The sequence below is a fragment of the Vanacampus margaritifer genome, chromosome 2 (assembly GCF_051991255.1).
Source record: "Vanacampus margaritifer isolate UIUO_Vmar chromosome 2, RoL_Vmar_1.0, whole genome shotgun sequence".
In the NCBI taxonomy this organism is placed as follows: Eukaryota; Metazoa; Chordata; class Actinopteri; order Syngnathiformes; family Syngnathidae; genus Vanacampus; species Vanacampus margaritifer.
In genome coordinates, this window is record NC_135433.1 from 52,210,380 (window position 1) to 52,234,299 (window position 23,920).

At 39.4% G+C, this 23,920-nt stretch overlaps 1 protein-coding gene across 1 annotated transcript; it reads left to right on the forward strand.

Annotated features, from left to right (window-relative positions):
- The first annotated feature begins 8,620 nt into the window (after positions 1–8,620).
- On the forward strand, positions 8,621–10,432 carry LOC144043109 (uncharacterized). The gene is made up of 3 exons (XM_077556348.1): positions 8,621–8,654; positions 9,075–9,680; positions 9,765–10,432. Exons 1-3 carry the CDS (start codon positions 8,621–8,623, stop codon positions 10,430–10,432), a joined length of 1,308 nt encoding a protein of 435 aa, XP_077412474.1.
- The last annotated feature ends 13,488 nt before the right edge of the window (positions 10,433–23,920 follow it).

Genomic DNA, 23,920 nt, shown 5'->3' on the forward strand with positions numbered 1-23,920 from the left:
TTCCATTAAAATGTGATTTATGAGGAGGTTAGACCATTGGTCGATATTCAGAGTTTGTTATTTTTCCAGTTAACAAGAATTGTTTTTTTTGCGATAGTAAGGGCTACAAGTGTAGATTGAAATTGTTTATGTGGTAAGTCAATTGTTGTTAGGTCACCTAGCAAACACAAGTTTGGAGATAAAGGTATCCTACAGTCCAAAATAGCGGAAAGTTTTTCTAAGACTTTAGTCCAGAAATATATAACCGGAGTACATAACCATAAAGCATGAACATAAGTGTCTGTAGTGTTTTGTAAACATTGGAGACAAATGTCGGAGTCTGAGAGTCCCATTTTCTTCATCATATATTGAGTAATGTATGTTCTGTGAATAATTTTATATTGGATAAGTTGTAAATTTGTATGTTTTGTCATTTTAAATGCATTTTCATAAACTTGAATCCAAAAGTCAGATTCCGCTGCTATAGACAAGTCTGTCTCCCATTTCGAGATGGGTAAAGACATTTTATCAGTATATGAAAGTAACATATATATTTTTGAAAGTTTTTTTGTTGTTGTCGGAGAAAGCTTGTTAATATCTTTAGCTAAAACAGGCGGTCGGAGCGTACCCCGAAGTGTTGGAATTTTTTTCTTTATCATATTTTTAACTTGTAGATAATGTAAAAAAATTCAGTTTTTTATTTTGTATTTTTAGAGCAAGGATGTATATGATATAAACATATTATCTGAGAAGAGATGGTGGAGATGTGTAATTCCTTTCTGCTCCCACACACCTAAATGAAACGGTTGGTTGTTAAGTTGAAAGTCGGGGTTATGCCATAGGGGAGAAAGCCCACAGGGCTCCACTTGGGCTTTTGTAATTTCTAGTGCCTTCCACCAGGCAGTCAGTGTGGCGGAAATCATTGGGTTTTTAAAACAATTATGTCGCTTAATCGATGTTGTAATAAAGAGTAAATCTAGAAGTCGGAGGTTATTACAATCCTTCTGTTCTAGTTCCAGCCAACAGTTAGTGTCTCTGTTGGGTTGTGCCCATAGAACGATATAATGTAGCTGGTTAGCTATATAGTAGTACATAAAATTTGGTGCCTCTAGACCACCTTTGGATTTACTTTTCTGAAGAGTAGATAGACTAATCTTTGCTTTTTTTTTATTCCAGTAAAATTTTGTAACGGCTGAGTCCAACAACTGGAACCATTTAGCCGTAGGTTTAAATGGAATCATTGAGAAAAAATAGTTTATTTTGGGTAAAACTTTCATTTTAATGGTGGCTATTCGTCCTATTAGAGAAATAGGAAGATTATTCCAGCGCTCCAAGTCACTATAAATGTTATCCGGAAGTGGAGAACAGTTTAAATGAATTAAATCAGTTAATTTAGGTGAGATTTTTATGCCTAAGTATTTTAAATTACCTATAGGAAATGAGTAGTGTGGGTCCTGGCTTGCAGGGTTCCATGAATTTTCTGTAATAGGTAGAAGTGTTGATTTTGTCCAGTTAATAGAATAATCTGATAACTGTGAGAATTTAGTTATTAAGTTAAATACTTCCCCTAACGAAGTAGCCGGCTTTTCTAAATAAAGTAAGATATCATCGGCATATACGTAGATTAATTTTATGTTCTGTTACCCCAGAGTGAATTCCTTGAATCCTTCTTTCCTGGCGTATGGCTAATTCAAGTGGCTCAATAAATATGGCAAATAATAAAGGGGATAGTGGGCATCCCTGTCTTGTGCCTCTCTGTAAAGTAAAGCTCTGAGATATAATCCCATTTGTAGTAACTGTAGCTTTAGGAGAATCATATAATACTGATACCCAGTGGATAAATGATTTCCCAAAGCCAAATTTATTTAAAACAGCAAAGAGGAAGGACCAGTTAACTTTGTCGAAAGCTTTTTCTGATCCAATGATATAATAACTGCCTTTTTATCATGCCGCTGTGACATTCTAATAAGGTTAAAGAGTCTCCTAATATTATTAGTAGAGTGACGATCTTTAATAAAGCCTGTTTGGTCGCTATGAATGATTGTCGAGATTACTGTTTCTAGTCTAGATGTCAAAGCCTTAGTGATAATTTTAATATCAGTGTTAATTAGTGAAATCGGATGGTAACTTGATGGAAGGGTGGGGTCTTTTTCTGGCTTTAATAAAAGTTGAATTGCTGCTGTATTCATGTGTGGGCGTATGTAACCATTAGTTTTGATTTCTGTTACTACTCTTAAGAATAGTGGAGCAAGCATTAACCAGAAGTGCTTAAAAAATATAGCCGGATAACCATCCGGGCCAGGTGCTTTGCCATTAGGTATACTATCTAGAGCACTGTACAACTCGTTTATATTAAGTGGCGCATCTAACATGTCTTTATATTCAGTAGTTAACTGAGGTATATTTAAGCTACTGAGGAATGCCTCAATATGCTCAGGGTTAGGCTTATTAGTTTCTGAGTATAGGTTGCGATAATAGTTATAAAAAAATTGATTAATTTCTTCTGGTGATTGTGTGCATTCACCAGTTGTCCCTTTAATAGCCGTTATAAGAGATTTTTCCCGATTGCGTTGAAGTTGGTTTGCAAGAAATTTACCTGATTTGTTATTATATTCAAAGTTGTTGTATCTCAATTGTTGTATTATAAATTCTGTCTTTTTAGTTAGCATATCGTCTAATTGTATTTTTGTATTTTGTAAGTCAGTCCATATTTGGTTATTTGGGTTTATTGCGTACTCATCCATCAGTTGTTTAATTTTATCTTCCAAGTCTTTTTCAAATTTTTGCTCCTGTTTCTTTTTATAAGATGAATATGATATAATTTTACCTCTAATTACTGCTTTCCCAGCTTCCCAGAGAAGAGATGGGGATAGGTCTGGAGAATCATTTATTTCCAAAAAGTCTGCCCATTCTTTTCTTATAATTTTATCAAACTCTGCGTCGTTTAGCAGTGAGATGTTAAAACGCCATGTCGGTGGTGGTTTAAAGGTATAATCAACTTGGAGGGAAAGGGAGACTGGTGCATGGTCGCTAATAATAATAGGATGTATTTTTGTAACAGTTTTATCAGCAATAGAGTTATTTGTAAGAAAATAATCAATTCTTGAAAAAGACCGGTGCACAGCGGAAAAGAATGTAAATTCCTTCTTATTTGGATTTTTAAGTCTCCAGCTGTCGACGAGGCCAAAATCATTCATATATTCCCCTATTACTTTAGTAGATTGTAATCGCCTTATACATGTTGTATTATTAGAACGGTCAATTAATAGATTTAAGACTGTGTTAAAGTCTCCTCCAATAATAATAGCAGAGTTCGCTGCTAAATCAAACAGCTGAGAGAAAAATTCATGGAAAAAGGCCGGATCATCATTATTAGGGGCATATAAATTACCAAATGTATATATTTTATTAAATATAGTCACCTGAATAATAATGTATCGGCCCTCTGGGTCTGTTATTGTATTATTTAGAGTAAAGAGTAAATTCTTATGTATGAGTATACAGACTCCTCTTTGTCTACTGTTATAAGGGGCAGAGTACGCTTTGCTAAAATTCTTATCAATAAGTAATTTTTCTTCAGATTTTTGTAGGTGGGTTTCTTGTAGGAGGCAAATATCTGCTTTTAATTTTAAGAGATAGTCTAAAGTTTTTATTCTATTTGCTTGTGAGCGAGCGCCACAAACATTCCAGGAAACCAGAACTAATTCATGCATACAAACAATATAGACTCAATCCTGTGTATATATCTGCCGAGGCCATTTGTCAATATTGGCATGTTATAGGATAGAATCAAAGTGGTTAGGTGGTTTATGTAATTTGTGTAAAATATGAGGTGACGTGTAAGTAAATATAACAGTGAAAAAACGGGTAGGGAGGTGAAAGTGAAGGAAGTTAGCGGGGGATTAAACGATTAAAGATTTTTTGTTTAAATATACTTTAGATATAGTTATGTATTTAATAATATATTTATAATATAGCCTAAACATAATGAGTATTCATATTTTAGGTTTTATAACCACATACAGACGCTCCCCACCTTACGAACGAGTTACGTTCCGGACGATCGTTCGTAAGGTGAATTTGTTCGTAAGTTGCTTCAGTGCTATATTTTGTATTATAATTTATGTTTAAAGCCTATATAAGTATATTGAAGGTTTATATAAGTATGTTTAAGGCTTGTACAAGTAACCTGCATTGGTTTGTACTGAAAAAAACTTTTAATAAAATGGAGAGAATACGTACAGTACTGTATTGTACTACGTATGTTAGAGAGCGAGAGACACACACAGTATGTACATGTACATAATAAGATAAATAAAATGAAGTTTAACTTACTTTTGGAAGATGTACTCGATGCTTAAGGAGATGATGGAGGAGGAGAAAGAGGAGGATTTTATATCATGAGAGATTCTTCGTCGTCGCTGGAATCGGCTTCAAAAGTTATTTCCTGCTTCATGGGGACTGGCGTTTCTTCCTCCTCCTCGACACGTTGCTCAGCCTCCAATGAGCTCTCACAGCGCCAATCGTCGGTATTAGCGGCGGAAAGAAGCACTATGCGCAATACAAAATCTAACTTACAGCATCTCTTTCCGAACATTTTTCGACATACTGTACGCGCAGACATGTTCGTATATACCGTTCTTCGTAACTCGAATGTTCGTAAGTAGGGGAGCGTCTGTAATTAATTAGTTAATGCTTTAACTTTGACAGCACTACATATATATATATATATATATATATTTATATTTATTAGTGATGCACCGAATATTCGGCTATTTTTGGCATTCGAAATTAAATCCGAAAGAATATGGCCGAAATAGGATGTTGTGGTGACGCAAGCAAAAAAAAAAATGCTGCAAGCAAACGGCTGTTTGAATTACTGTAAACAGCGAACTCGGAGGTTTGTGTCCGCCTTGCTTCTCGCTGGCTTTTCACCGTGTGAGTTTGCACCGGACAGTCGCAGCAGCTCCCGGGGTCATTACGCACACCGGAGAGGGGCGTCGCTTGGTGTACAACATTTAAGTGGGTCAAAAAGACAGAACGGCGCTGTACTGCAGTACAGGTGAGCCACTCTATCTCTTGCAGCACCTTCCCTTTTTTTTTTGTTGTAAGAGCACCCTGAACGCTTCCACTTTTTCACTGGCATCCCGGTGGCCATGCTAAATACTTTAGCTAATCTAGCACTATTGCTATCAACAGTTTTAAACACGGAAACTCTTAACGCTATCTCCGGGTGGCGACAGACCTGTACAGGACGCTGTATGTGGCTTTGCAATCCGTTCCCGAAGCCGATTAGCTGGTGCGAACAAATTTATTTATTTATTTTTAGATATTGGTGAATATGTGAATGTGCGGATTTTAGGTGCGCTGCACCTTGGCCTGAAGCACGAGTGCAATCGCACCGCCAGAAAATGCTCAATCATCGTTTTGGTGTTTAATGCACGTACCATTAGCCAACATGTCTGCAGTGTGGGCACATTTCAATTTATATTGTGCTTTGTTAAAATGCCAGTGCTAAATAAATAATTTATAATAGTATTATAATTAGAATTACTGTCATTATAATAAATGCAATTAGAGTAAAAATTGCCATAATTTTTTTTCGGCGTTTCGGTTTTCGGCCCAAAATTTTCATTTTGGTGCATCCCTTGTATATATATATATATATATATATATATATATATATTATGGGTGTCAAAATTATCGCATTAATATCTCGTTAACTTAAAGTGCTAATTTTTTTTAACGCTTGATTACTGACCGCCCCTTATTTGGAAAGCCTCTACTGAAGGGAATTCCAGTCATGAGCAGCAGAAACGTCCATGTCAAAATTAGCTTTTCTTAATATGAAAAGATCTTTTATGTTTCGTTTCCAGTAAAATTGTGTCATTTTACAATGTGTATCCGTATTGAACTTTAAAAAAAAAGCATTCAACGTTGTGCAAACAAGTCACTGTAACACAATTTAGCAGTGATAAATTAAATAACAATGCATATATTTGGGGAATGGGGTCAAGTTGTATTTTACAGTTTTTAAAATGTGCACAATTTCACAAGTTACTTCATGTTAAAAATTAGTCAGCTCTTAATACGAAAAGAAAAATGCACTGAGCTGTCACCATTGTCTTACAAACGCAATTATGCCATGTAGTGACAGAAAAATGACCAACACAAATCAATGTCACACTCATTTTTTTACAGTATAGTACCTATTTTTAATTAAAAAAAGATTAATTGTTATGAAATTACTGATTCAATGACTGAAAAATGCAGCCATATTTCTATTAGGTTAACATTTCTTCCCACTTTTATGTTAAGAGTATGAAAAATTAGAAAAAAAATATTGTACACTTTAGTATAAATTTAGATATAAACTGATATAAAATGTGCGATTAATTTGCGATGAATCGTGAGTTAATTATAGAAGATTGTAGAAAATGTATTTGGACGTGCGCAGCAATTGTTATTTACGTCGCAAGGCATTCAGTGCGTCGTGACTGACAAGGCGTGACAGATTTAGGACTCAGGCGCAGAGATAGAAGTTTGCCGCCAAGGCAGATATTTATTAAACATAAAACTCCTCGTTTAGAGGGAAAAACAAAGCCTATAAAATATTAAACTAAAAGCGCCCCAAAAAGGAGGATGTCTAAACTACAAACAAAACAAAATCACTCCTAAACTAAAACTATACTGTGGCTATACAAAGTTACAAACAAAAGTTCACACAGAAGACAGTACAACAAGGCTGAGGACTACGACTGTGAGTGGCTAGAGTGACTCTGACCAAAACACTTTGGCACAAGACAGGGGAGACGCAGACCATTTAACACATGAGGGTAATGGGAAACAGGTGGACACAATCAGGAATCAGGTTTGACACTGACACCAAATGAGGAAGAGCAAGTGACCTGAAACGAAAGGAGTCAGAATTTTCAAGATAAAACAGGAAATGACAAGACTGTAAAAGCCCAGACAAGACAACCTCACCGCGGTGTGACAGTGACGTAGAATGGCGGCCAAATAAAGTTTCTACAAAACGTATTAACTCTTTGACTGCCAAGCGTTTTCAGAAAAGGGATGCCGTGGGTGCCAGCTGATTTAAGCATTTTGACTGATCTTTCAAGGTCCACAGAAAATTTTGTGTTTGGACTATGGAAACACACATACTGTACTACCAAATGAAAGATTGAACTCTCACACCTTTTTTTTCCATGAATGATGCCACAAACACCTAAACAGTGCTTTACTTCTGTAAAACACTACCACCAACAATGAAAAAGTGTTTTTTGATAGCAAAATACGTTTATTTACATTCAACAGTGTAACAATTTGACAAAACAATTTGGCAAACTATTTACAAATGTGGGCAGCACGGTGGCTGACTGGTTAGCACGTCCGCCTCCCAGTGCAGAGGACGTGAGATCGAGTCCGGGCTTCGGCCTTCCTGGGTGGAGTTTGCATGTTCTCCCCGTGCTTGCGTGGGTTTTCACCGGGTACTCCGGTTTCCTCCCACATTCCAAAAACATGCATGGCAGGTTAATTGAACACTCCAAATTGTCCCTAGGTGTGAATGTGAGTGTGGTAGTTCGTCTCTGTGTGCCCTGCGATTGGCTGGCAACCAGTTCAGGGTGTACCCCGTCTACTGCCCGAAGCCAGCTGGGATAGGCTCCAGCACCCCCGCGACCCTAGTGAGGAAAAGCGGCCAAGAAAATGGATGGATGGATGGATGGATTTACAAATTTGTGCAACTGTGGTACTAATTACAATTGTGTGGATGTTTCAACTACAGTTTTTCTTTTTGTAACACTCCCCTGCGTGCAAAGGGATGCAGCAGGATTTGCACAACAGATTAGTTTCGGGATTAGTTTCAGAACATCTACCGGGTGGTAGATGTTCTGATCCATCGTATCCACTCCATTCATGGTGGCATCGTAGTCCAGAACCAGTGTCTTCTTTGTGATCAGACTGTACCCACTCCTCCGATGAATATGCATTGGACTCGTCGTCCGATTGAGCGTCCGCCTGAGCGTCTGCCTGAGCGTCTGCCTGAGCGTGCTCGGTTGTGCTCCGCGTTTTCCGGCGTTAGCGGTGAGGCTTTATGACATGATCATAGCCGCCGAATCACCATCATCATCATCGTCGTCATCAATGTGCTCTTTAGCATTGGTCGATGCTTTTCGTCTTTGAAAAAAATGCTCAAGCGTGAGCTGCTTGCAACCGGTCGCCATTATGGCTTCCTCAGCCATTGTCCCCTCAACACTCTAGCTCCGCCTCACGTCTTCTACTGACGCCTACCCAATCTTGTCCAAAGAGAGTCATCGCTGCCATCTAGTGCCCAAAAATAGTCATTATACCAACTAGATCTGCTTGATACTTTCAGCACAGCTGGCCAAGGCTTTCCTCCACCCGTTTCCCCCCCAAAAAACAAAAAAAAACATAGTGAACGTCTTTTAACGTCTTTGGCAGTCCTCCATAGGATTTTACTAAACGTTATTTAACGTTTTTGGCAGTCAAAGAGTTAAACTGGAAATTATTTTTGAAAAATGAATCTGATAGTTATGTTAGTAAAAAAACTAATAAATAATTTAGAGCAAACTTGTCATTACAGTCGGGGTTCTTTTTAAGAAATCCAAAGTCATGGATGGCAAAGAAGGCGGAGAGAATCTCCAAGTCCGGCACGACCTATGAGGTGTTACCAATAAACGAAAACAATTTTTTTTTTTACATGAACTTATTGCACAACAAAACGTGGCATGGCCCATAAATGAGAATTACGACGAGAGGACAAGCAAGTTACTTGGAAGCCCCCGGTGTCAGGCAAGTTTCTCATTATTCGTCCTCCATCAAGTAAACAAGGGTCCGTGGGCAACGGGCTGACAGACAGTTCGTCAGTCCCGACGGACTGCCCACATCTGCTTTTTACTTCGAGTACATGTCAAATTGAGTACTTGTAAAAGTGAGTGCTTCATCCATCACTACTGTGGTGAGCCCAAGTAAATGTGACACTGTAGAAGCAAAGATGCACAACATCAAGGTTATGCTTGAGATTTGACTTGACCCAACCAAATGTGTGTTTGTCTTCTTGTTTCCTGCAGACATCAGTGAAAAATATCTTCGTCCTGAGCAACAGGAGCCAGAGTCCCCTCACATTAAAAAGGAGGAAGACCATCCTTGCGATCCTTACATCAAAGAGGAGGAAAAGCCCCTTTGTCTTAAAAAGGAGGATGTTGAGGAGGATATCACCAAGTCACTAAAGACCTTTGTCCGTCTTAAGAGTGAAGATGAAGACAAGGGTGAGAGTGAAGAGGACGGAAGGATGGAGCCTCCAGGCAACAGCTCAAAACAACACATGACAACAGAAGGCGATGCAGACCACTGTGGACCATCACAAGCACAAAGTCATGACATAAAGTCACACTCTGCTGATACTGATGGTGATGAAGATGATGACGGTAATGGTAGTAGCGTATATAACTCTGACAACAACCGCTGGGAATGTTCTCAGTGTGGGAAAATATTATGTTCAAATCAGGGTTTGAACGTGCACAAAAGAACACACACTGGAGAGAAACCTTTTTCTTGCTCAGATTGTGGCAAAAGCTTCTCTGAAAAGTCACAATTAACACGCCATAAAATAAACCACACTGGAGAAAAACCTTTTTCTTGCTCAGATTGTGGCAAAAGCGTCTCTCGAAAGTCAGATTTAACAAACCTCACAAGAACCCACACTGGAGAAAAACCTTTTTCCTGCTCAGATTGTAGCAAAAGCCTCTCTGAAAAGTCACAATTAACACGCCACACAAGAAATCACAATGGAGAGAAACCTTTTTCCTGTTCATACTGTGGCAAACGCTTCTCTCAAAAGTCATATTTAATAAACCACACAAGAACACACACTGGAGAAAAACGTTTTTCCTGCTCAGATTGTGGTAAAGGCTTCTCTTCTAAGAACAATTGGACAAAACATACAAGAACACACACTGGAGAGAGACCTTTTTCCTGCTCACACTGTGGAAAAAGCTTCTTTCAAAAGTCAGATTTAACAAAACACACAAGAACACACACTGGAGAGAAACCTTTTTCTTGCGCAGACTGTGACAAAAGCTTCTCTCGAAAGTCACATTTAACACGCCACACAAGAACACACACTGGAGAGAAACCATTTTCCTGCTCAGATTGTGGCAAACGCTTCTCTCAAAAGTCAGATTTAACAAAACACATAGGAACACACACTGGAAAGAAACCATTTTCCTGCTCAGATTGTGGCAAACGCTTCTCTCAAAAGTCAGATTTAACAAAACACATAGGAACACACACTGGGAAGAAACCATTCAGTTGCAGCGTTTGTGCTAAAAGATTCTCTTGTAAAAATGTTTTTAAGAGACACAATTGTGCTTTTGAGAAAAGCAGTGATATTTGCAGCTTTAAAATTATGGGAGTGAGTCTCTTGTAAGCTGTAAAAGTGTCAATGATTTTACCTAAAATAATGAATTTTACGATGACCATTGACAGATGCTAAGACAATTTTATCAGTGACGGAAGAATCATTTTGTCATAGTTGTGGTGATTTTAAAAAAAAAGTGTTTATTACAAACGTAAAGGAAATCAGATGTAAATTCTCTTTGCCTGTAACATTCTTAAACATTACAGTAAAATCTTTCAACAAATGTCAATATCAAAGATAACCCAAGGAAACATCAATGTAGTTAATAAATGAAGATATTAAATAAAAGAAGGACAAAACACTACTCAGAGCTACCTTGCCCAGTCAAAATTATTCACGTTCATTACTCAAGTAAAAGTATACAGTTGATATTAGGATTTCAGAAGACTTCTGTAGAAGTTGAAGTAGCAACTCCAGCTTTTTACTTTAAGGTGTAAACGTAATGCTTTCAAAACCACTCAAATGAAAGAAAAGTAAGGCAAGCAGGGGAAAATATCCATTGCAGCGTGAATTTACTGAAAATAAATAAATAAATAATCTTGTTTTATGTGCCCTCATAGTTTTTCTGACTATGACTTTGAGGAATAACATTCGCAGGTATAACTAGAGACAGCACCAAAGTGTGTTCTCGGCATTTTCTTCCTGCTGATGTTATCCATCCGTCGACCACACAAGGGCGCTGTTTCACAAAGCACGTTCAACAAACTCTGAGAGTAACCCTGAACAGTGTTTGGAAGCTTAAACTTTGATGTGTTGTTACTCTGTTTACATCGATTATTGATGTCTCTGCCTTTCTGGCCTTTTGACTTTTTATGTGCCTGCATGTATATTATTCCTATGCTACCATTTTATTGTATTAAAAAATGTGAAAATATTTATATGAGTCATTGTTCTTGCACCAATGACTGTGCTGTCGAATTTCCATAGCAACCAATTAAAAAACAAAACAAAACGAAAAACAGTAGAGGCATTACATCTGCTTCAAAATATTGCTGAGGCAGAGGTCGTCAGATCCCGTCGGCGAAGAAGAGACATGGCCAAAGAGGACATTAAACTCCAACGAGTTAATGTTGGTTAGTTGGTTTATTGAACAAATTACAGTTTTTCTCAGTTGCCAAAACACTAAACCCCATTCTCTGAACTGAATTCTCAGTTTCCGAGACTAATCTCTCAACTCAAACACTTTTTCTGCCCAAACTTACACACTGTTCAGACTTAGACCCAATTCTCAAAACTCATCCAATCTTTTTTTGATAAACCTTAAACATATTTCATACTTTTCCTAAACACCTTTCACACGGTGATACATGTTTTGCAAAATTTTAAACACTGGCAGCAGAATATGAACACAACTCCAACACAATTGTCGTCTTTCAAACACAACAACCCATAATTGAACACTCATGTTTCCAATGATGGAAGGTCCATGACCGAGAGCCTTACACCATGGCAAATTAATTGGAGGCAATGGAACAGGCCTGTGATGAGTCATTTCAAGGCTGGGTTCGGCACACCAGAGCATTTTTCCCTCGTTGCCTGGCAAGGGAAAATATCGCTTGTGACGTGGTTAAAGTCCTCTGGCCAGACAAAGCATAAAGACGTGATGCAGAATCAGTATCAGTGACTTGTGCAGTAGGCCTACTGTAATATGCCTTTCATTTACATACTGTAGTTTTTTTTATATGGAAGTGCTGATAGGCGTATCATTTGCGGAATGCATATTTTTGAGTGCTGAGTTTGCTAAGTGCATGTTTTTTGTTGAAAAGTGCCGATTTTGATTCGGACTTGATTATGTTTGTTCTATGCATGCAAAATAAATCTTTCTGTTGACTTAATGTCCAGGATGTCTTAAATTATTTTGTGTCTAACAAATGCTCTTGTGGTGAATATATTTTTACTTTCTGTGTGTGTGATCTGAACACATTGTTTGGATTTGAGCACCGGATAAAAGTAAAAAGTCATGGGTTTTGTGAAAATTGTTTTGTTTTGGATTTGTGTTTAACCCGTGAATTCAGCAGCATGAAACGTAAGGGGGTCAACATAGAAGCGCGCTCGCAAAAGAGCCATCATAGTATTACTTGTTTTGTTCTCGTTTATCTCCGGAAAAAAAACACGAGTACAAAGTATATTGTACTAAGTATATTGTGTGCTATATTTGTTTTAAAAGGGAGCAACTTTTTATTTTCAGTAATTTATTGTTGTTAAAAATAAACATCTTCAAAGAATATTGATGTGATTTTTTTATGTCTTTAAGAATAACCATAAAACTGTAAAACCACATTTTTTTTCTCAGACTATAATCGTACACCAAAATCTGAAATCATTCCACCCCTGATCTTCAGTCTGCTCCACCATCCCAAGGAATGTGTTGCGTGCCCTAGGTGTATATTTACAAAGTGTATTGTGCGAAACTAGTAAAGTGAGTTAACAAGAGCAACCCGACGGGGGCAAGGGGAATCTTTGCAAATTTTGAGACCTAAATTAACATTAATGGAAAAAAACAAGACTCGCGGCATAACCCTTGCAAGCATGCATCATTCAGTGATATACAGGCTTTAACAGTAGCAGTTACAGCATGTTCTACAAAAAGGCAAACTGGCACTAATAATAGTTGGCCACCGGCTGGGGTGACTGGTTAGGACGATTAACGTGTTTGACATTTCAAGATTGTCCAGCTGTAATACAAAAGGCATGGTCGCCGACGCCCTGCGCATCCAGCTTTGCAATTGCAAAGGTAACATCACGTATGCACCTCTCTTTCTCTCTCTCTCTCTCTCTCTCTCTCTCACTCTCTTACTCTCTTTGTGCTTTTTAATTCAACTGAAACTTGTTATAAATCCAAGACCCTTTATCTTAACCAGATACTACAGAGTCCCGGCAGAGTCGTAAAGTTGTCAGGAGACCAAAGGATCAAAGGAAAGAAAGATAAAGCGAAGTGAAATCCAACACTAACCAGACACCACCCTCCCCCCACAGAGTTACAAATCCAGAATCTTTCACCTACCCCAGATACATCTGAATTCCAACCCATTAGGGAGACATTAAAAGACCAGAAAAAGACTAAAGGAAGGAAGAATAAATGAAGTCGAGTGAGATGCACAAACGCCAACCTCCACTGATTGAGAGCTGTCACCCTCGGCCCGACAAGGCAAGCACAGCACCCCAGGGCCCCCCAGGCCAAGGCAGCACCAAGGCACAACCCCCACCGGCTGGAGAGAACAAATGTGACCTAACCTCCGGTGACTACGAAACTGTGTGTACATATATATATATATATATGTATATATATATATATATATGTATATATATATATATATATATATATATATATATATATATATATAGTCCACCCCTGAGCAGGGCCTCACCCAACTCGGCGGGGGCAGGGGGAATCTTTGCACATTTTGAGACCTTGAATGAACCTTGCATTACCCTTGCAAGAACACGCCATTCAGTGATATACAGGCTTTAACAGTAGCAGTTACAAAATGTTCTACAAAAAGGCAAACTGGCGCTAACAATAGTTGGCCACCGCCTGGGCAGACTGGTTAGGATAATTAACGTGTTTGGCATCACAAAAGGCGTGGTTGCCCACACATTGCGCATTCTGCTTTGCAACTTCAAAGGTAACATCACGTATGACACTGTTTCTCTCTCTCTCTCTCTCTCTCTCTCTCTCTCTCACACTCTCTCTCACTCTCTTTGTGCTTTTTAATTTATCTGAAACTTGTTGTAAATCCAAGACCCTTCATCTTAGCTGGATACTTCAGAGTCCCGGCAGAGTCGTGAAGTTGTCAGGAGACCAGAGGAAGGATCAAAGGAAAGAAAGATAAAACAAAGTGAAATCCAACACTAACCAGACACCACCCTCCCCCCACAGAGTTACAAATCCAGAATATTTCACCTACCCTAGATACATTTGAATTCCAACCCATTAGGGAGACATTAAAAGACCAGAAAAAAGACTAAAGGAAGGAAGGAAGGACGGAAGATAGGAAGGAAAGAAGGAAGAAAGAAAGGAAAGAAGGAAGAATAAATGAAGTAGAGTGAGATGCACCAACGCCAACCCCCACTGATTGAGAGCTGTCAACCTCGGCCCGACAAGGCAAGCACAGCACCCCAGGGCCCCCCAGGCCAAGGCAGCACCAAGGCACAACCCCCACTTTGCACATTTTGAGACCTTGAACGATCCTTGCATTACCCTTGCAAGAACGCGCCATTCAGTGATATACAGGCTTTTACAGTAGCAGTTACAAAATGTTCTACAAAAAGGCAAACTGGCGCTAACAATAGTTGGCCACCGCCTGGGCAGACTGGTTAGGATAATTAACGTGTTTGGCATCACAAAAGGCGTGGTCGCCCACGCATTGCGCATTCTGCTTTGCAACTTCAAAGGTAACATCACGTATGACCCTGTTTCTCTCTCTCTCTCTCTCTCTCTCTCTCTCTCTCTCACTCTCTCTCACTCTCTTTGTGCTTTTTAATTTATCTGAAACTTGTTGTAAATCCAAGACCCTTCATCTTAGCTGGATACTTCAGAGTCCCGGCAGAGTCGTGAAGTTGTCAGGAGACCAGAGGAAGGATCAAAGGAAAGAAAGATAAAACAAAGTGAAATTCAACACTAGCCAGACACCACCCTCCCCCCACAGAGTTACAAATCCAGAATATTTCACCTACCCTAGATACATTTGAATTCCAACCCATTAGGGAGACATTAAAAGACCAGAAAAAAGACTAAAGGAAGGAAGGATGGACGGAAGATAGGAAGGAAGGAAGGAAGAAAGAAAGGAAAGAAGGAAGAATAAATGAAGTAGAGTGAGATGCACCAACGCCAACCTCCACTGATTGAGAGCTGTCAACCTCGGCCCGACAAGGCAAGCACAGCACCCCAGGGCCCCACAGGCCAAGGCAGCACCAAGGCACAACCCCCACTTTGCACATTTTGAGACCTTGAACGATCCTTGCATTACCCTTGCAAGAACGCGCCATTCAGTGATATACGGGCTTTTACAGTAGCAGTTACAAAATGTTCTACAAAAAGGCAAACTGGCGCTAACAATAGTTGGCCACCGCCTGGGCAGACTGGTTAGGATAATTAACGTGTTTGGCATCACAAAAGGCGTGGTCGCCCACGTATTGCGCATTCTGCTTTGCAGCTTCAAAAGTAACATCACGTATGACCCTCTGTTTCTCTCTCTCTCTCTCACTCTCTTTGAACTTTTTAATTTATCTGAAACTTGTTGTAAATCCAAGACCCTTCATCTTAACTGTATACTTCAGAGTCCCGGCAGAGTCGTGAAGTTGTCACGAGACCAGAGGAAGGATCAAAGGAAAGAAAGATAAAACAAAGTGAAATCCAACACTAACCAGACACCACCCTCCCCCCACAGAGTTACAAATCCAGAATATTTCACCTACCCTAGATACATCTGAATTCCAACCCATTAGGGAGACATTAAAAGACCAGAAAAAAGACTAAAGGAAGGAAGGATGGATGGAAGATAGGAAGGAAGGAAGGAAGGAAAGAAGGAAGGAAGGAACGAAGGAAGAATAAATTAAGTAGAGTGAGATGCACAAACGCCAACCTCCACTGATTGAGAGCTGTCAACCTCGGCCCGACAAGGCAAGCACAGCACCCCAGGGCCCCACAGGCCAAGGCAGCACCAAGGCACAACCCCCACCGGCTGGAGAGAACATATGTGACCTAACCTCCGGTGACTACGCAACTGTGTATATATATATATATATATATATATATATATATATATATATATATATATATATATATATATATATATATATACAACTAAACTAAATTTAAAGATGTCCTGAATATATATATATATATATATATATATATATATATATATATATATATTTGCCTTTTTGCCTTCCTTCTTTCCTTCCTATATATATATATATATATATATATATATATATATATATATATATATATAGTCCACCCCTGAGCAGGGCCTCACCCAACTCGGCGGGGGCAGGGGGAATCTTCGCACATTTTGAGACCTTGAATGAACCTTGAGTTACCCTTGCAAAAACACGCCATTCAGTGATATACAGGCTTTAACAGTAGCAGTTACAAAATGTTCTACAAAAAGGCAATTTCTTTGTTTTATTTTGGTGGGTTTGTTGTGTTTGTCTTGTATTCCTGTGTGTTTCCCCTGTCTCGTTTTGTCTGATTACGTCCACCTGTGTGTCTTTCCCCCTTCCCAGTGTGTTTGACCAATCAGTGCCCTCACCCGATTGTGTTTCTCAGGTGTCATTAGTGTTGGTGTATTTAGTCTGTTGTCTTTGTCCAGTCGGTGTGGGATCATTGTTTATGATCAGATCTTGATGTAAGAGCTATGTTTTGGAAGCCTTGTGTTTGGATTCCGTCCCTCAGTCAAGCCTTGTTAGTGACAAGGCTTGACTGCACTAACCCTAATGTTAAACCCTAGTTTGAAACGCTAACCCTAATGTAAAACCCTAGTTTGAAACGCTAACCCTAATGTAAAACCCTAGTTTGTAACCCTAACCCTAATGTAAAACCGTAGTTTGAAACCCTAACCCTAATGTTAAACCCTAGTTTGAAACCCTAACCCTAATGTAAAACCCTAGTTTGAAGCACTAACCCTAATGTAAAAACCTAGTTTGAAACCCTAACCCTAATGTAAAACCCTAGTTTGAAACCCCAAACCTAATTTGAAACCATAGTTTGAAACCCTAACCCTAATGTAAAACCCTAGTTTGAAACCCTAAACCGAATGTAAAACCCTAGTTTGAAACCCTAACCCTAATTTAAAATCCCTGTTTTGAAATCCTAACCCTAATGATAAACCCTTGTTTGAAACCCTAACCCTAATGTAAAACCCTAGTTTGAAACCCTAAAGGAATATAAGAGTTTGTGTGAGTGGGGGTAAAATACAGGATGTGTGTGATGGACGTGGGGGTTTTAGGAATGGAATGTTGCAGAACAAAGGATGCTAATTGCAGGGGGAGATGCAGAGCCGCGATAAGATCAGAGTAGGTTGTAAACCACATTTGTTTTACACCGGGGCGGAAAAGTACAAAACAGGAGAAGCCACCCAGTGACGCTGCGGATGAAGATCGGCCAATGAAAAGCAAGCTAAAGTTAAACTGCAGAAAACACATAGCCAATAGAATAATGCCAGGATGCCTTTGTTTCTGTGTCATTTAAATATTGTGTAGTATAACTATTCACTGGGGCAACTCGGATGAGACTACGTCGGCTGCTTGAGACAGAGACGTATAGAATTGTGTTGATAGGGACCCGGGACCCCAGCTGTTATGTATTAGATTTGAGTGTTAGGAATAAATCCACTCGTGTGTGAAAATGCCGGCTTCCTGATACCTTTCTATTGCAGAACGAGCATGCTATTGTTGGATGGGTGATAGTTTGGTAAGGTCACAAATTGGAGTCAGATTATTAACTTAAGTTTATATTAATATAGCAATAAATTCCAACAATTTATGGTGACCCCGACGTGATGCAAGAGAGGTAAAAAAGAAGTCTGGGACTTCGAGAAAAACCACAAGAGTCTGGGACTCGAGGATCTGAGATCCAAGTCCACACCAGGTGACGACCTGATAAAGAAGCCATACCTCCGACCGTCTTTTCTCTTGGGCCCACAGTCAAATAAGGTAAGCAGATTCCTTTTCAAATTCTGCACATTGGCAACGCTAAATTATAAGAGAAAGGAGGAGCGGAACGGCGTAAAAGTGTAACAGTGTGGACATTAGTAGGGTATAAAATCTGGGATTTACCTACTAGAATAGGTTGCAACTATTCGTGGTTAGATACGGTTTAAAATCTGGGATTTACGTATCGATACGGTTTAAAATCTGGGATTTACGTATCAGTGTGGAAGCGGTGTGAATGTAAAAACTAAAATTGAACTGCAAGAGAAGTGATTAGGACACGCGCGAGTGGATTTAAGGATGGCAGATAAGAGAAAGTGTGATGAGGGTCTCGGGTCCCCTGAAGTCTGGTCGGAGATTAATGGTCATTACGCTAAGCTGGAATCACAGTTGATTAGTGGAATAGAAAGTAAGAGAATTAAGAAGGAAAGAGAACGGTGTCAGAAGTTGTTTCGGAAATTAAAGAAGGATGAATTGTTTCGCGGAGAACCTGGAACATGGGATATGTCGAAGTTAGCGCGGCAGTTACAGGAAAAGGAGAGCAGAATGTTGGCAAATATTCAAGATATGGAGGAGGAACAGAGCCGAGTCGGATGGCGAAAGCGTCATACACTTGGAAAAGAAGTTGAAGATGTAGAGAATGATAGACGGGGCATTCACCAATTGGCGACTATTGCGACTGCGCTGGCAGCGATAAGAGAGGAAAAGAAAGAGGTTGAGTACCACGGGGGATTGGCTTTTGGGTTGATTGTAGGTGTGTTATTAGCCGCTAAGTGTTGATCACACTTAAGTGAGTGCTGTTGTGTGTTGTGCTATTAGCGGTCTGTGTTGATCACACAAGACGTCTGCTGTGTTAAACGCCCGTATATTGACGGTGCGTGGTGTGATATTAGCCGTCCGTGAATTTTTTACGTTCGAGAGCTGTGTGTTATAAGCCGCCCGTGAAGATCCAGGATATATTTGTTGAAGTCGCGCAAAAGGTATTTAATATCTGTTTCGTTTTCGTCTTGTTTGTGTTTGTCTGAAAAAAATATATATATATATTTTTTTTTGGGGGGATTAATGAGAATAGTTTTGATCTGTTATATCGTAGTATCATAAGTGAGACGTCACTGACTTTATAAATATTAAAAACGACTAATTACTACATATTATGGACGAAAAAATTGACCGTAACTAAGGAGGTTTGCATAGACTTCCGGTCGAGAGTCAGAATTGGTCGCTAAGCGAACAGTGAGTTCATGATGCTGGATGCATTTCCACCACAGCGTCAACGTAAGTATGAAACTCTTTTAAATGTATGAATGCGCACGAATTGTGATAGTGGTTGGTTCTCACCGTTGTAAAATGTGGTGTGTTTGTGGAATTTGATTGTGTAAACAGCGCCAGACGCTGATTACCTCCGTGAAAAACACTTCTATAAGTTTCTTCGAATGGAAGAAAAGTTAGACGGTGTGGGGTCGTGAGCCAAATGTTGGTTTGTGCTAGAATGTTAGCGTTGGATAGCTCTGTGAAAGTTGCGCGGATGGCGGTGTTAAGTGATTTTGAGAATGAGGAGACTGATGCTAGGCTAGCGGCTCTGCCAGTGTACAGTTGCCATGCACGGGAGATTAGTTTTTGGTAAGACGCTACCGCACGAATCTGTTTTTAAGGCTAAGGATGAGTTAGCTGCGGGCAGCCGCATCTGTTAAGAAATTGGAACATAAATTGGATGAAGTGTTGACTGTGAAAGATGACCCGCGGGGAAAATTTGAACCAAGCGAGAGCTCTTGGCATAGAAATGAATTGTTGAGTGTACGCGTTTGTTTGTTTGTTAAGCTCCATGGTGTGTTGTGGCCACGCGTTTTTTCGTTGTTTGTTTTAAATTGTGCGCGACGTGTCTGTGTCGCAGCCGTAACGTTGCGATGGATTGTGCGCGAATAAGTCGACATTTAAGCTATAAGTACGTGGTGAAGTTATTATTAGACGAATAAACGGTGTATTTTACAAATGAGTGCGCACTTCGGAGAGGTTTGTGTTCGTCTGTGGTTCAACAACTGAGACGCCACTGAATTAAGTTGAGGAGTTTGTGTTGTGTGTGAGTGTGTTCTGGGTCTAGTTTGGTGAGTTGAAACTGTGAATATGTGAAGCATGTGTGAATTGTGAGTTTAAAGGGGGGATTTGATTTCTTCTTGTTTTTGTGTTTTTTCTCCTCAATGCCTTTATGACAAGGGAGAGGAAACTGAAGTTACAGTAAGTGAAAGAAGGACTGAGTTTGTTGGAAGGTAGGTATTTTGTGTCTCCAAAAATGAGCGAGATAAGATAGGATGTATATGAATGGCGTTTTGTAGGAAGAGGAAAAGAGTAGATTTCAATGGAAAAGAGGTGGAAAAAATTTCCTCTCTCTCCAGTTTCTTTGTCCTCAAAAAAAGGGTGAAAAAGAATGGTAGCAGGAAATCTGCATATTTTGAAAGGATGGGGGCCGTGAGCTGTTGTTTTAAGAAGGTGGTGATTTGTACTGTTGTCTGTTAAAATTAAATTAAACTAGATAAAAAAGGACAGGGGGGTGTGATACGTTTAGTCCTCTCTTCCATTGTCTCCATTTGGGAGACTTGTAGTCTGTTGTGTGTGTGAATAGCAGGGGTCGTCTAAGGCTAATCTATTAAAATCAAATTGTTCCTGTTATGCGGAAGGACATAGAGGTCTAGGTGTTAACTACAGGCCACTATCATATTATTTTTAAAATCAGATCTGTGTAATATAGTTGAATAAGTAATAAAACCAAATTTTAATTGAAATAGACTTTTCATTTTTGATTTTTATATTTCCCCTGCATCTCTGATAACTTATTCGTAGGTGTGAAAATGATTTAACCTTTGTCTTTATCTGAGTCCCATTCTAGAAGTCTGGAAAGGACTTCCATCCAAGTGGCCAGGGTGACTGACAGCTGTCACATGTTTCTTAAATTTGAGGTAACACGTAATGAAGATGTCTATGGTAGACATATGCGTAAATATAGTACTACTACTTGCTATAGTGTAGTGATCAAATTCAAATAAAACCACAAAATGAATAAATTAGGGGTTTGAAAAACAAAATATTTTGGGGGAATTTTTTATTTTATTTTGTCTTGGAAATTGAATGACAACAAGCAGTGTTCTCTTGCTATAATCTCATCTCCCTCTGTCTGTTCCAAGTGTATAAATGTTTCGGGCAGGTTCAATCTTTGACTGAAAGGTGTTTTACTTGGGTGACTCAACCAAAAAGTGCTGGAAATGGAATGAACAGCATTCTCCTGCTATGCTTGATGTTCAGAGTGGACGGCGAACTGAACAATGGTCACTTTCGGGGGGGGAAGTGACCACACGGACTGCGAAAAGGATGGTACACTGTAAATCCGCTCGTCCTGTGACGGTTCAATGACTCTTATGCATTGTTTGAGCATAATGTCCAGCAACTTTTTGTGCAGACAGGATTATCATCGATTCTGCCATGATGAACTTTTCCTGAGAACTCCAGTACACAAAGCCCAGTGCCCGCTTTGAACTTTGCCCTGCATAAACTGCTATCGACAAGGACAGGAAGGAATATGAACTCCGGTTGTGGACTCAAAGTTCTGGAATCATCTGAGTTTGGTGCCTGAGGTTGTATGTTGTATTCTGTTTGTAGACATTTGCACTCTGTACTATGTCAGAAAGGAGATGTGATCTATAGCAACGCAGTTTCGGAAATAGAGAACACCTTATGTGAATTAGGGAAGTGTAAAATTTATTCTAATCTTTAAATACTATATTTTCCGTTGTTTGATGCTTGTTGAATTTGGCCTTCTAGTTTTTTTCCCATTTCTCTTTTATAACTTTGGCTTCTCAGAGTGGACTCAGATATGGAACACTTACGGCGAATTTGCTGGTTAAATTTTTAATTTTGATTTAGGTCGCAGCACTGATTTTTAATTGGGTCATGATCTGCAAAGTTGCCTGCATTGTTTTTACAAGCCCCCACTACTCTGTAGAAGAGGTGAGGTTAGTTAGCATTTTAAGAATACTTTTTGGTTGGTTTAAAGTAGGGATTTTGTTTTGTTTTTCTGATTATAACTCGTTCCTTTTACTAGTTGAGATGGCAGATATTTGGAAGATTTGTGACCTGCAATAGATTAATGGGGTTGTTTAAAAAAAAAAAAAAAAGATTTTCTTCTCTTCCTGACCCTAAAAGTCCTCCGCTGCAGTATCTTAATTTACATCTGCTTGAGTTGTTTTTCTCACTTTAAGTTACCTGAACAGGATTCAAATTTACATTACAAACTCTTGCCTCAAAGGCTTTTGTTTTTATGGCTCCTGGCTAGCTCAGCTGGAGATTTTTTTATAGTTCTGGTGTTGGCCAAATTGTCACAATTTGGTTGTTTTTCTAATCTACAGGACACAAGGTGTCTGTTTTTTTTAAGCAGCAATTTGGAAGCGGCTGCAGTTTTCACATTCAGGTCTGAAATGATCAAAATTGATCTTTATCAGATGGGGGAATGACTGGTCTGTCTGTGTATGGTTGAAAAGGAACTCTGATGTGAGAATGACTGGTCTGTCTGTGTATGGTTGAAAAGGAAGTCTGATGTGAGAATGAAGTTTGGTGTGAGGAATTTACAGGCAGCGAATGAAGAGGATGGGAGTTGGAAAAATAAGTTCTACAAAGATGACAAAAGACGACCCTTATAGCAGAAATACGGTGAGTATGTTCCATCTCAGAAACAATTGAAAAGTATAATTTCTAGAGCCCATGGAATATGCCATTTAGGTGTGGAAGGAACATTGACACACCTAGGTGACATTTTTTCATGAGACAAGTTGTTAAAAATGAACTGCGGTGTTTATTTAAGGTATAAGTATAAATCTCTTCTCAGACTGTTCATGGCCCGGCCGGACATGAATAGTTCTGAGTTAAGATGATGTTGTTTTTAAATGATTTACACTGCTATAATAAGAAACCAGCGTTAAAAATACAGAAATTTGATGTACGACAAAGAGCAACATTATGCTCAGGCATTGGAGCTGTGGATTGAGACCACAGGTAAACACCCAGGCAGCTACCCTGAAGCTGAGATGATGTTCAGGACGGCGATGCTGAACGGCCTCCCAAATGAGGTGCAAGCGATTATGAGAATTGAAACTAAAGGACAAAAGTGGTACCATTACTCACAGTTGCGCCCGGCCCCAGACTTTGTGCCTGCCAATGGTGAGCTTAAAGATTGACTGCCTGGACGGGCAGGTCAAGAGAGGGAATGTGACGATGGCGAGAATTGGATCAAAATCGGACTCGGAAGTGTCTGAACAAAATCGACGACGATGCAAATGTTTAACTTTATTGACTATTTTGTTTGCAGGCTTGTGCTTTGTGTGGACTATGTTAGCGTTTGAACATATGGTGCGGGATGATAGAAGTGATGGAACGAAAGGAGAACGAGTGATGGTGTATCATTCCTGTAATGGAACGGTATTGTATGAAGCAGAGCAAGATGGTGGTAAGACGGTGACACAGACACAACAACTACTGTTAAATCTGAAGTGTAAACAACCGACACAGGTGAACACTTGGGTGACAATTTTCAACTGGACTCAACAATGGCTTGATTTGTTAGATAAATTGGCCAAGGAAAGTGCAGCCAATTGGATTCGGCCTTTCCACTGACAAATATGGAAAAGCAAAAGCCCATTTTTGACATCCATGTTGCACAACAAAATTTTACCTGCCTAAAGTTACATGGGAGTGGCCCTGGGATTGGAAACATCCAGGAGTCATGGTGTAATGAAAATGTGTCTTTGCCAGCAGGAATACCTCTCGCTCGGGCTGATGTTTGGCTGTGGTGTGGAGAGA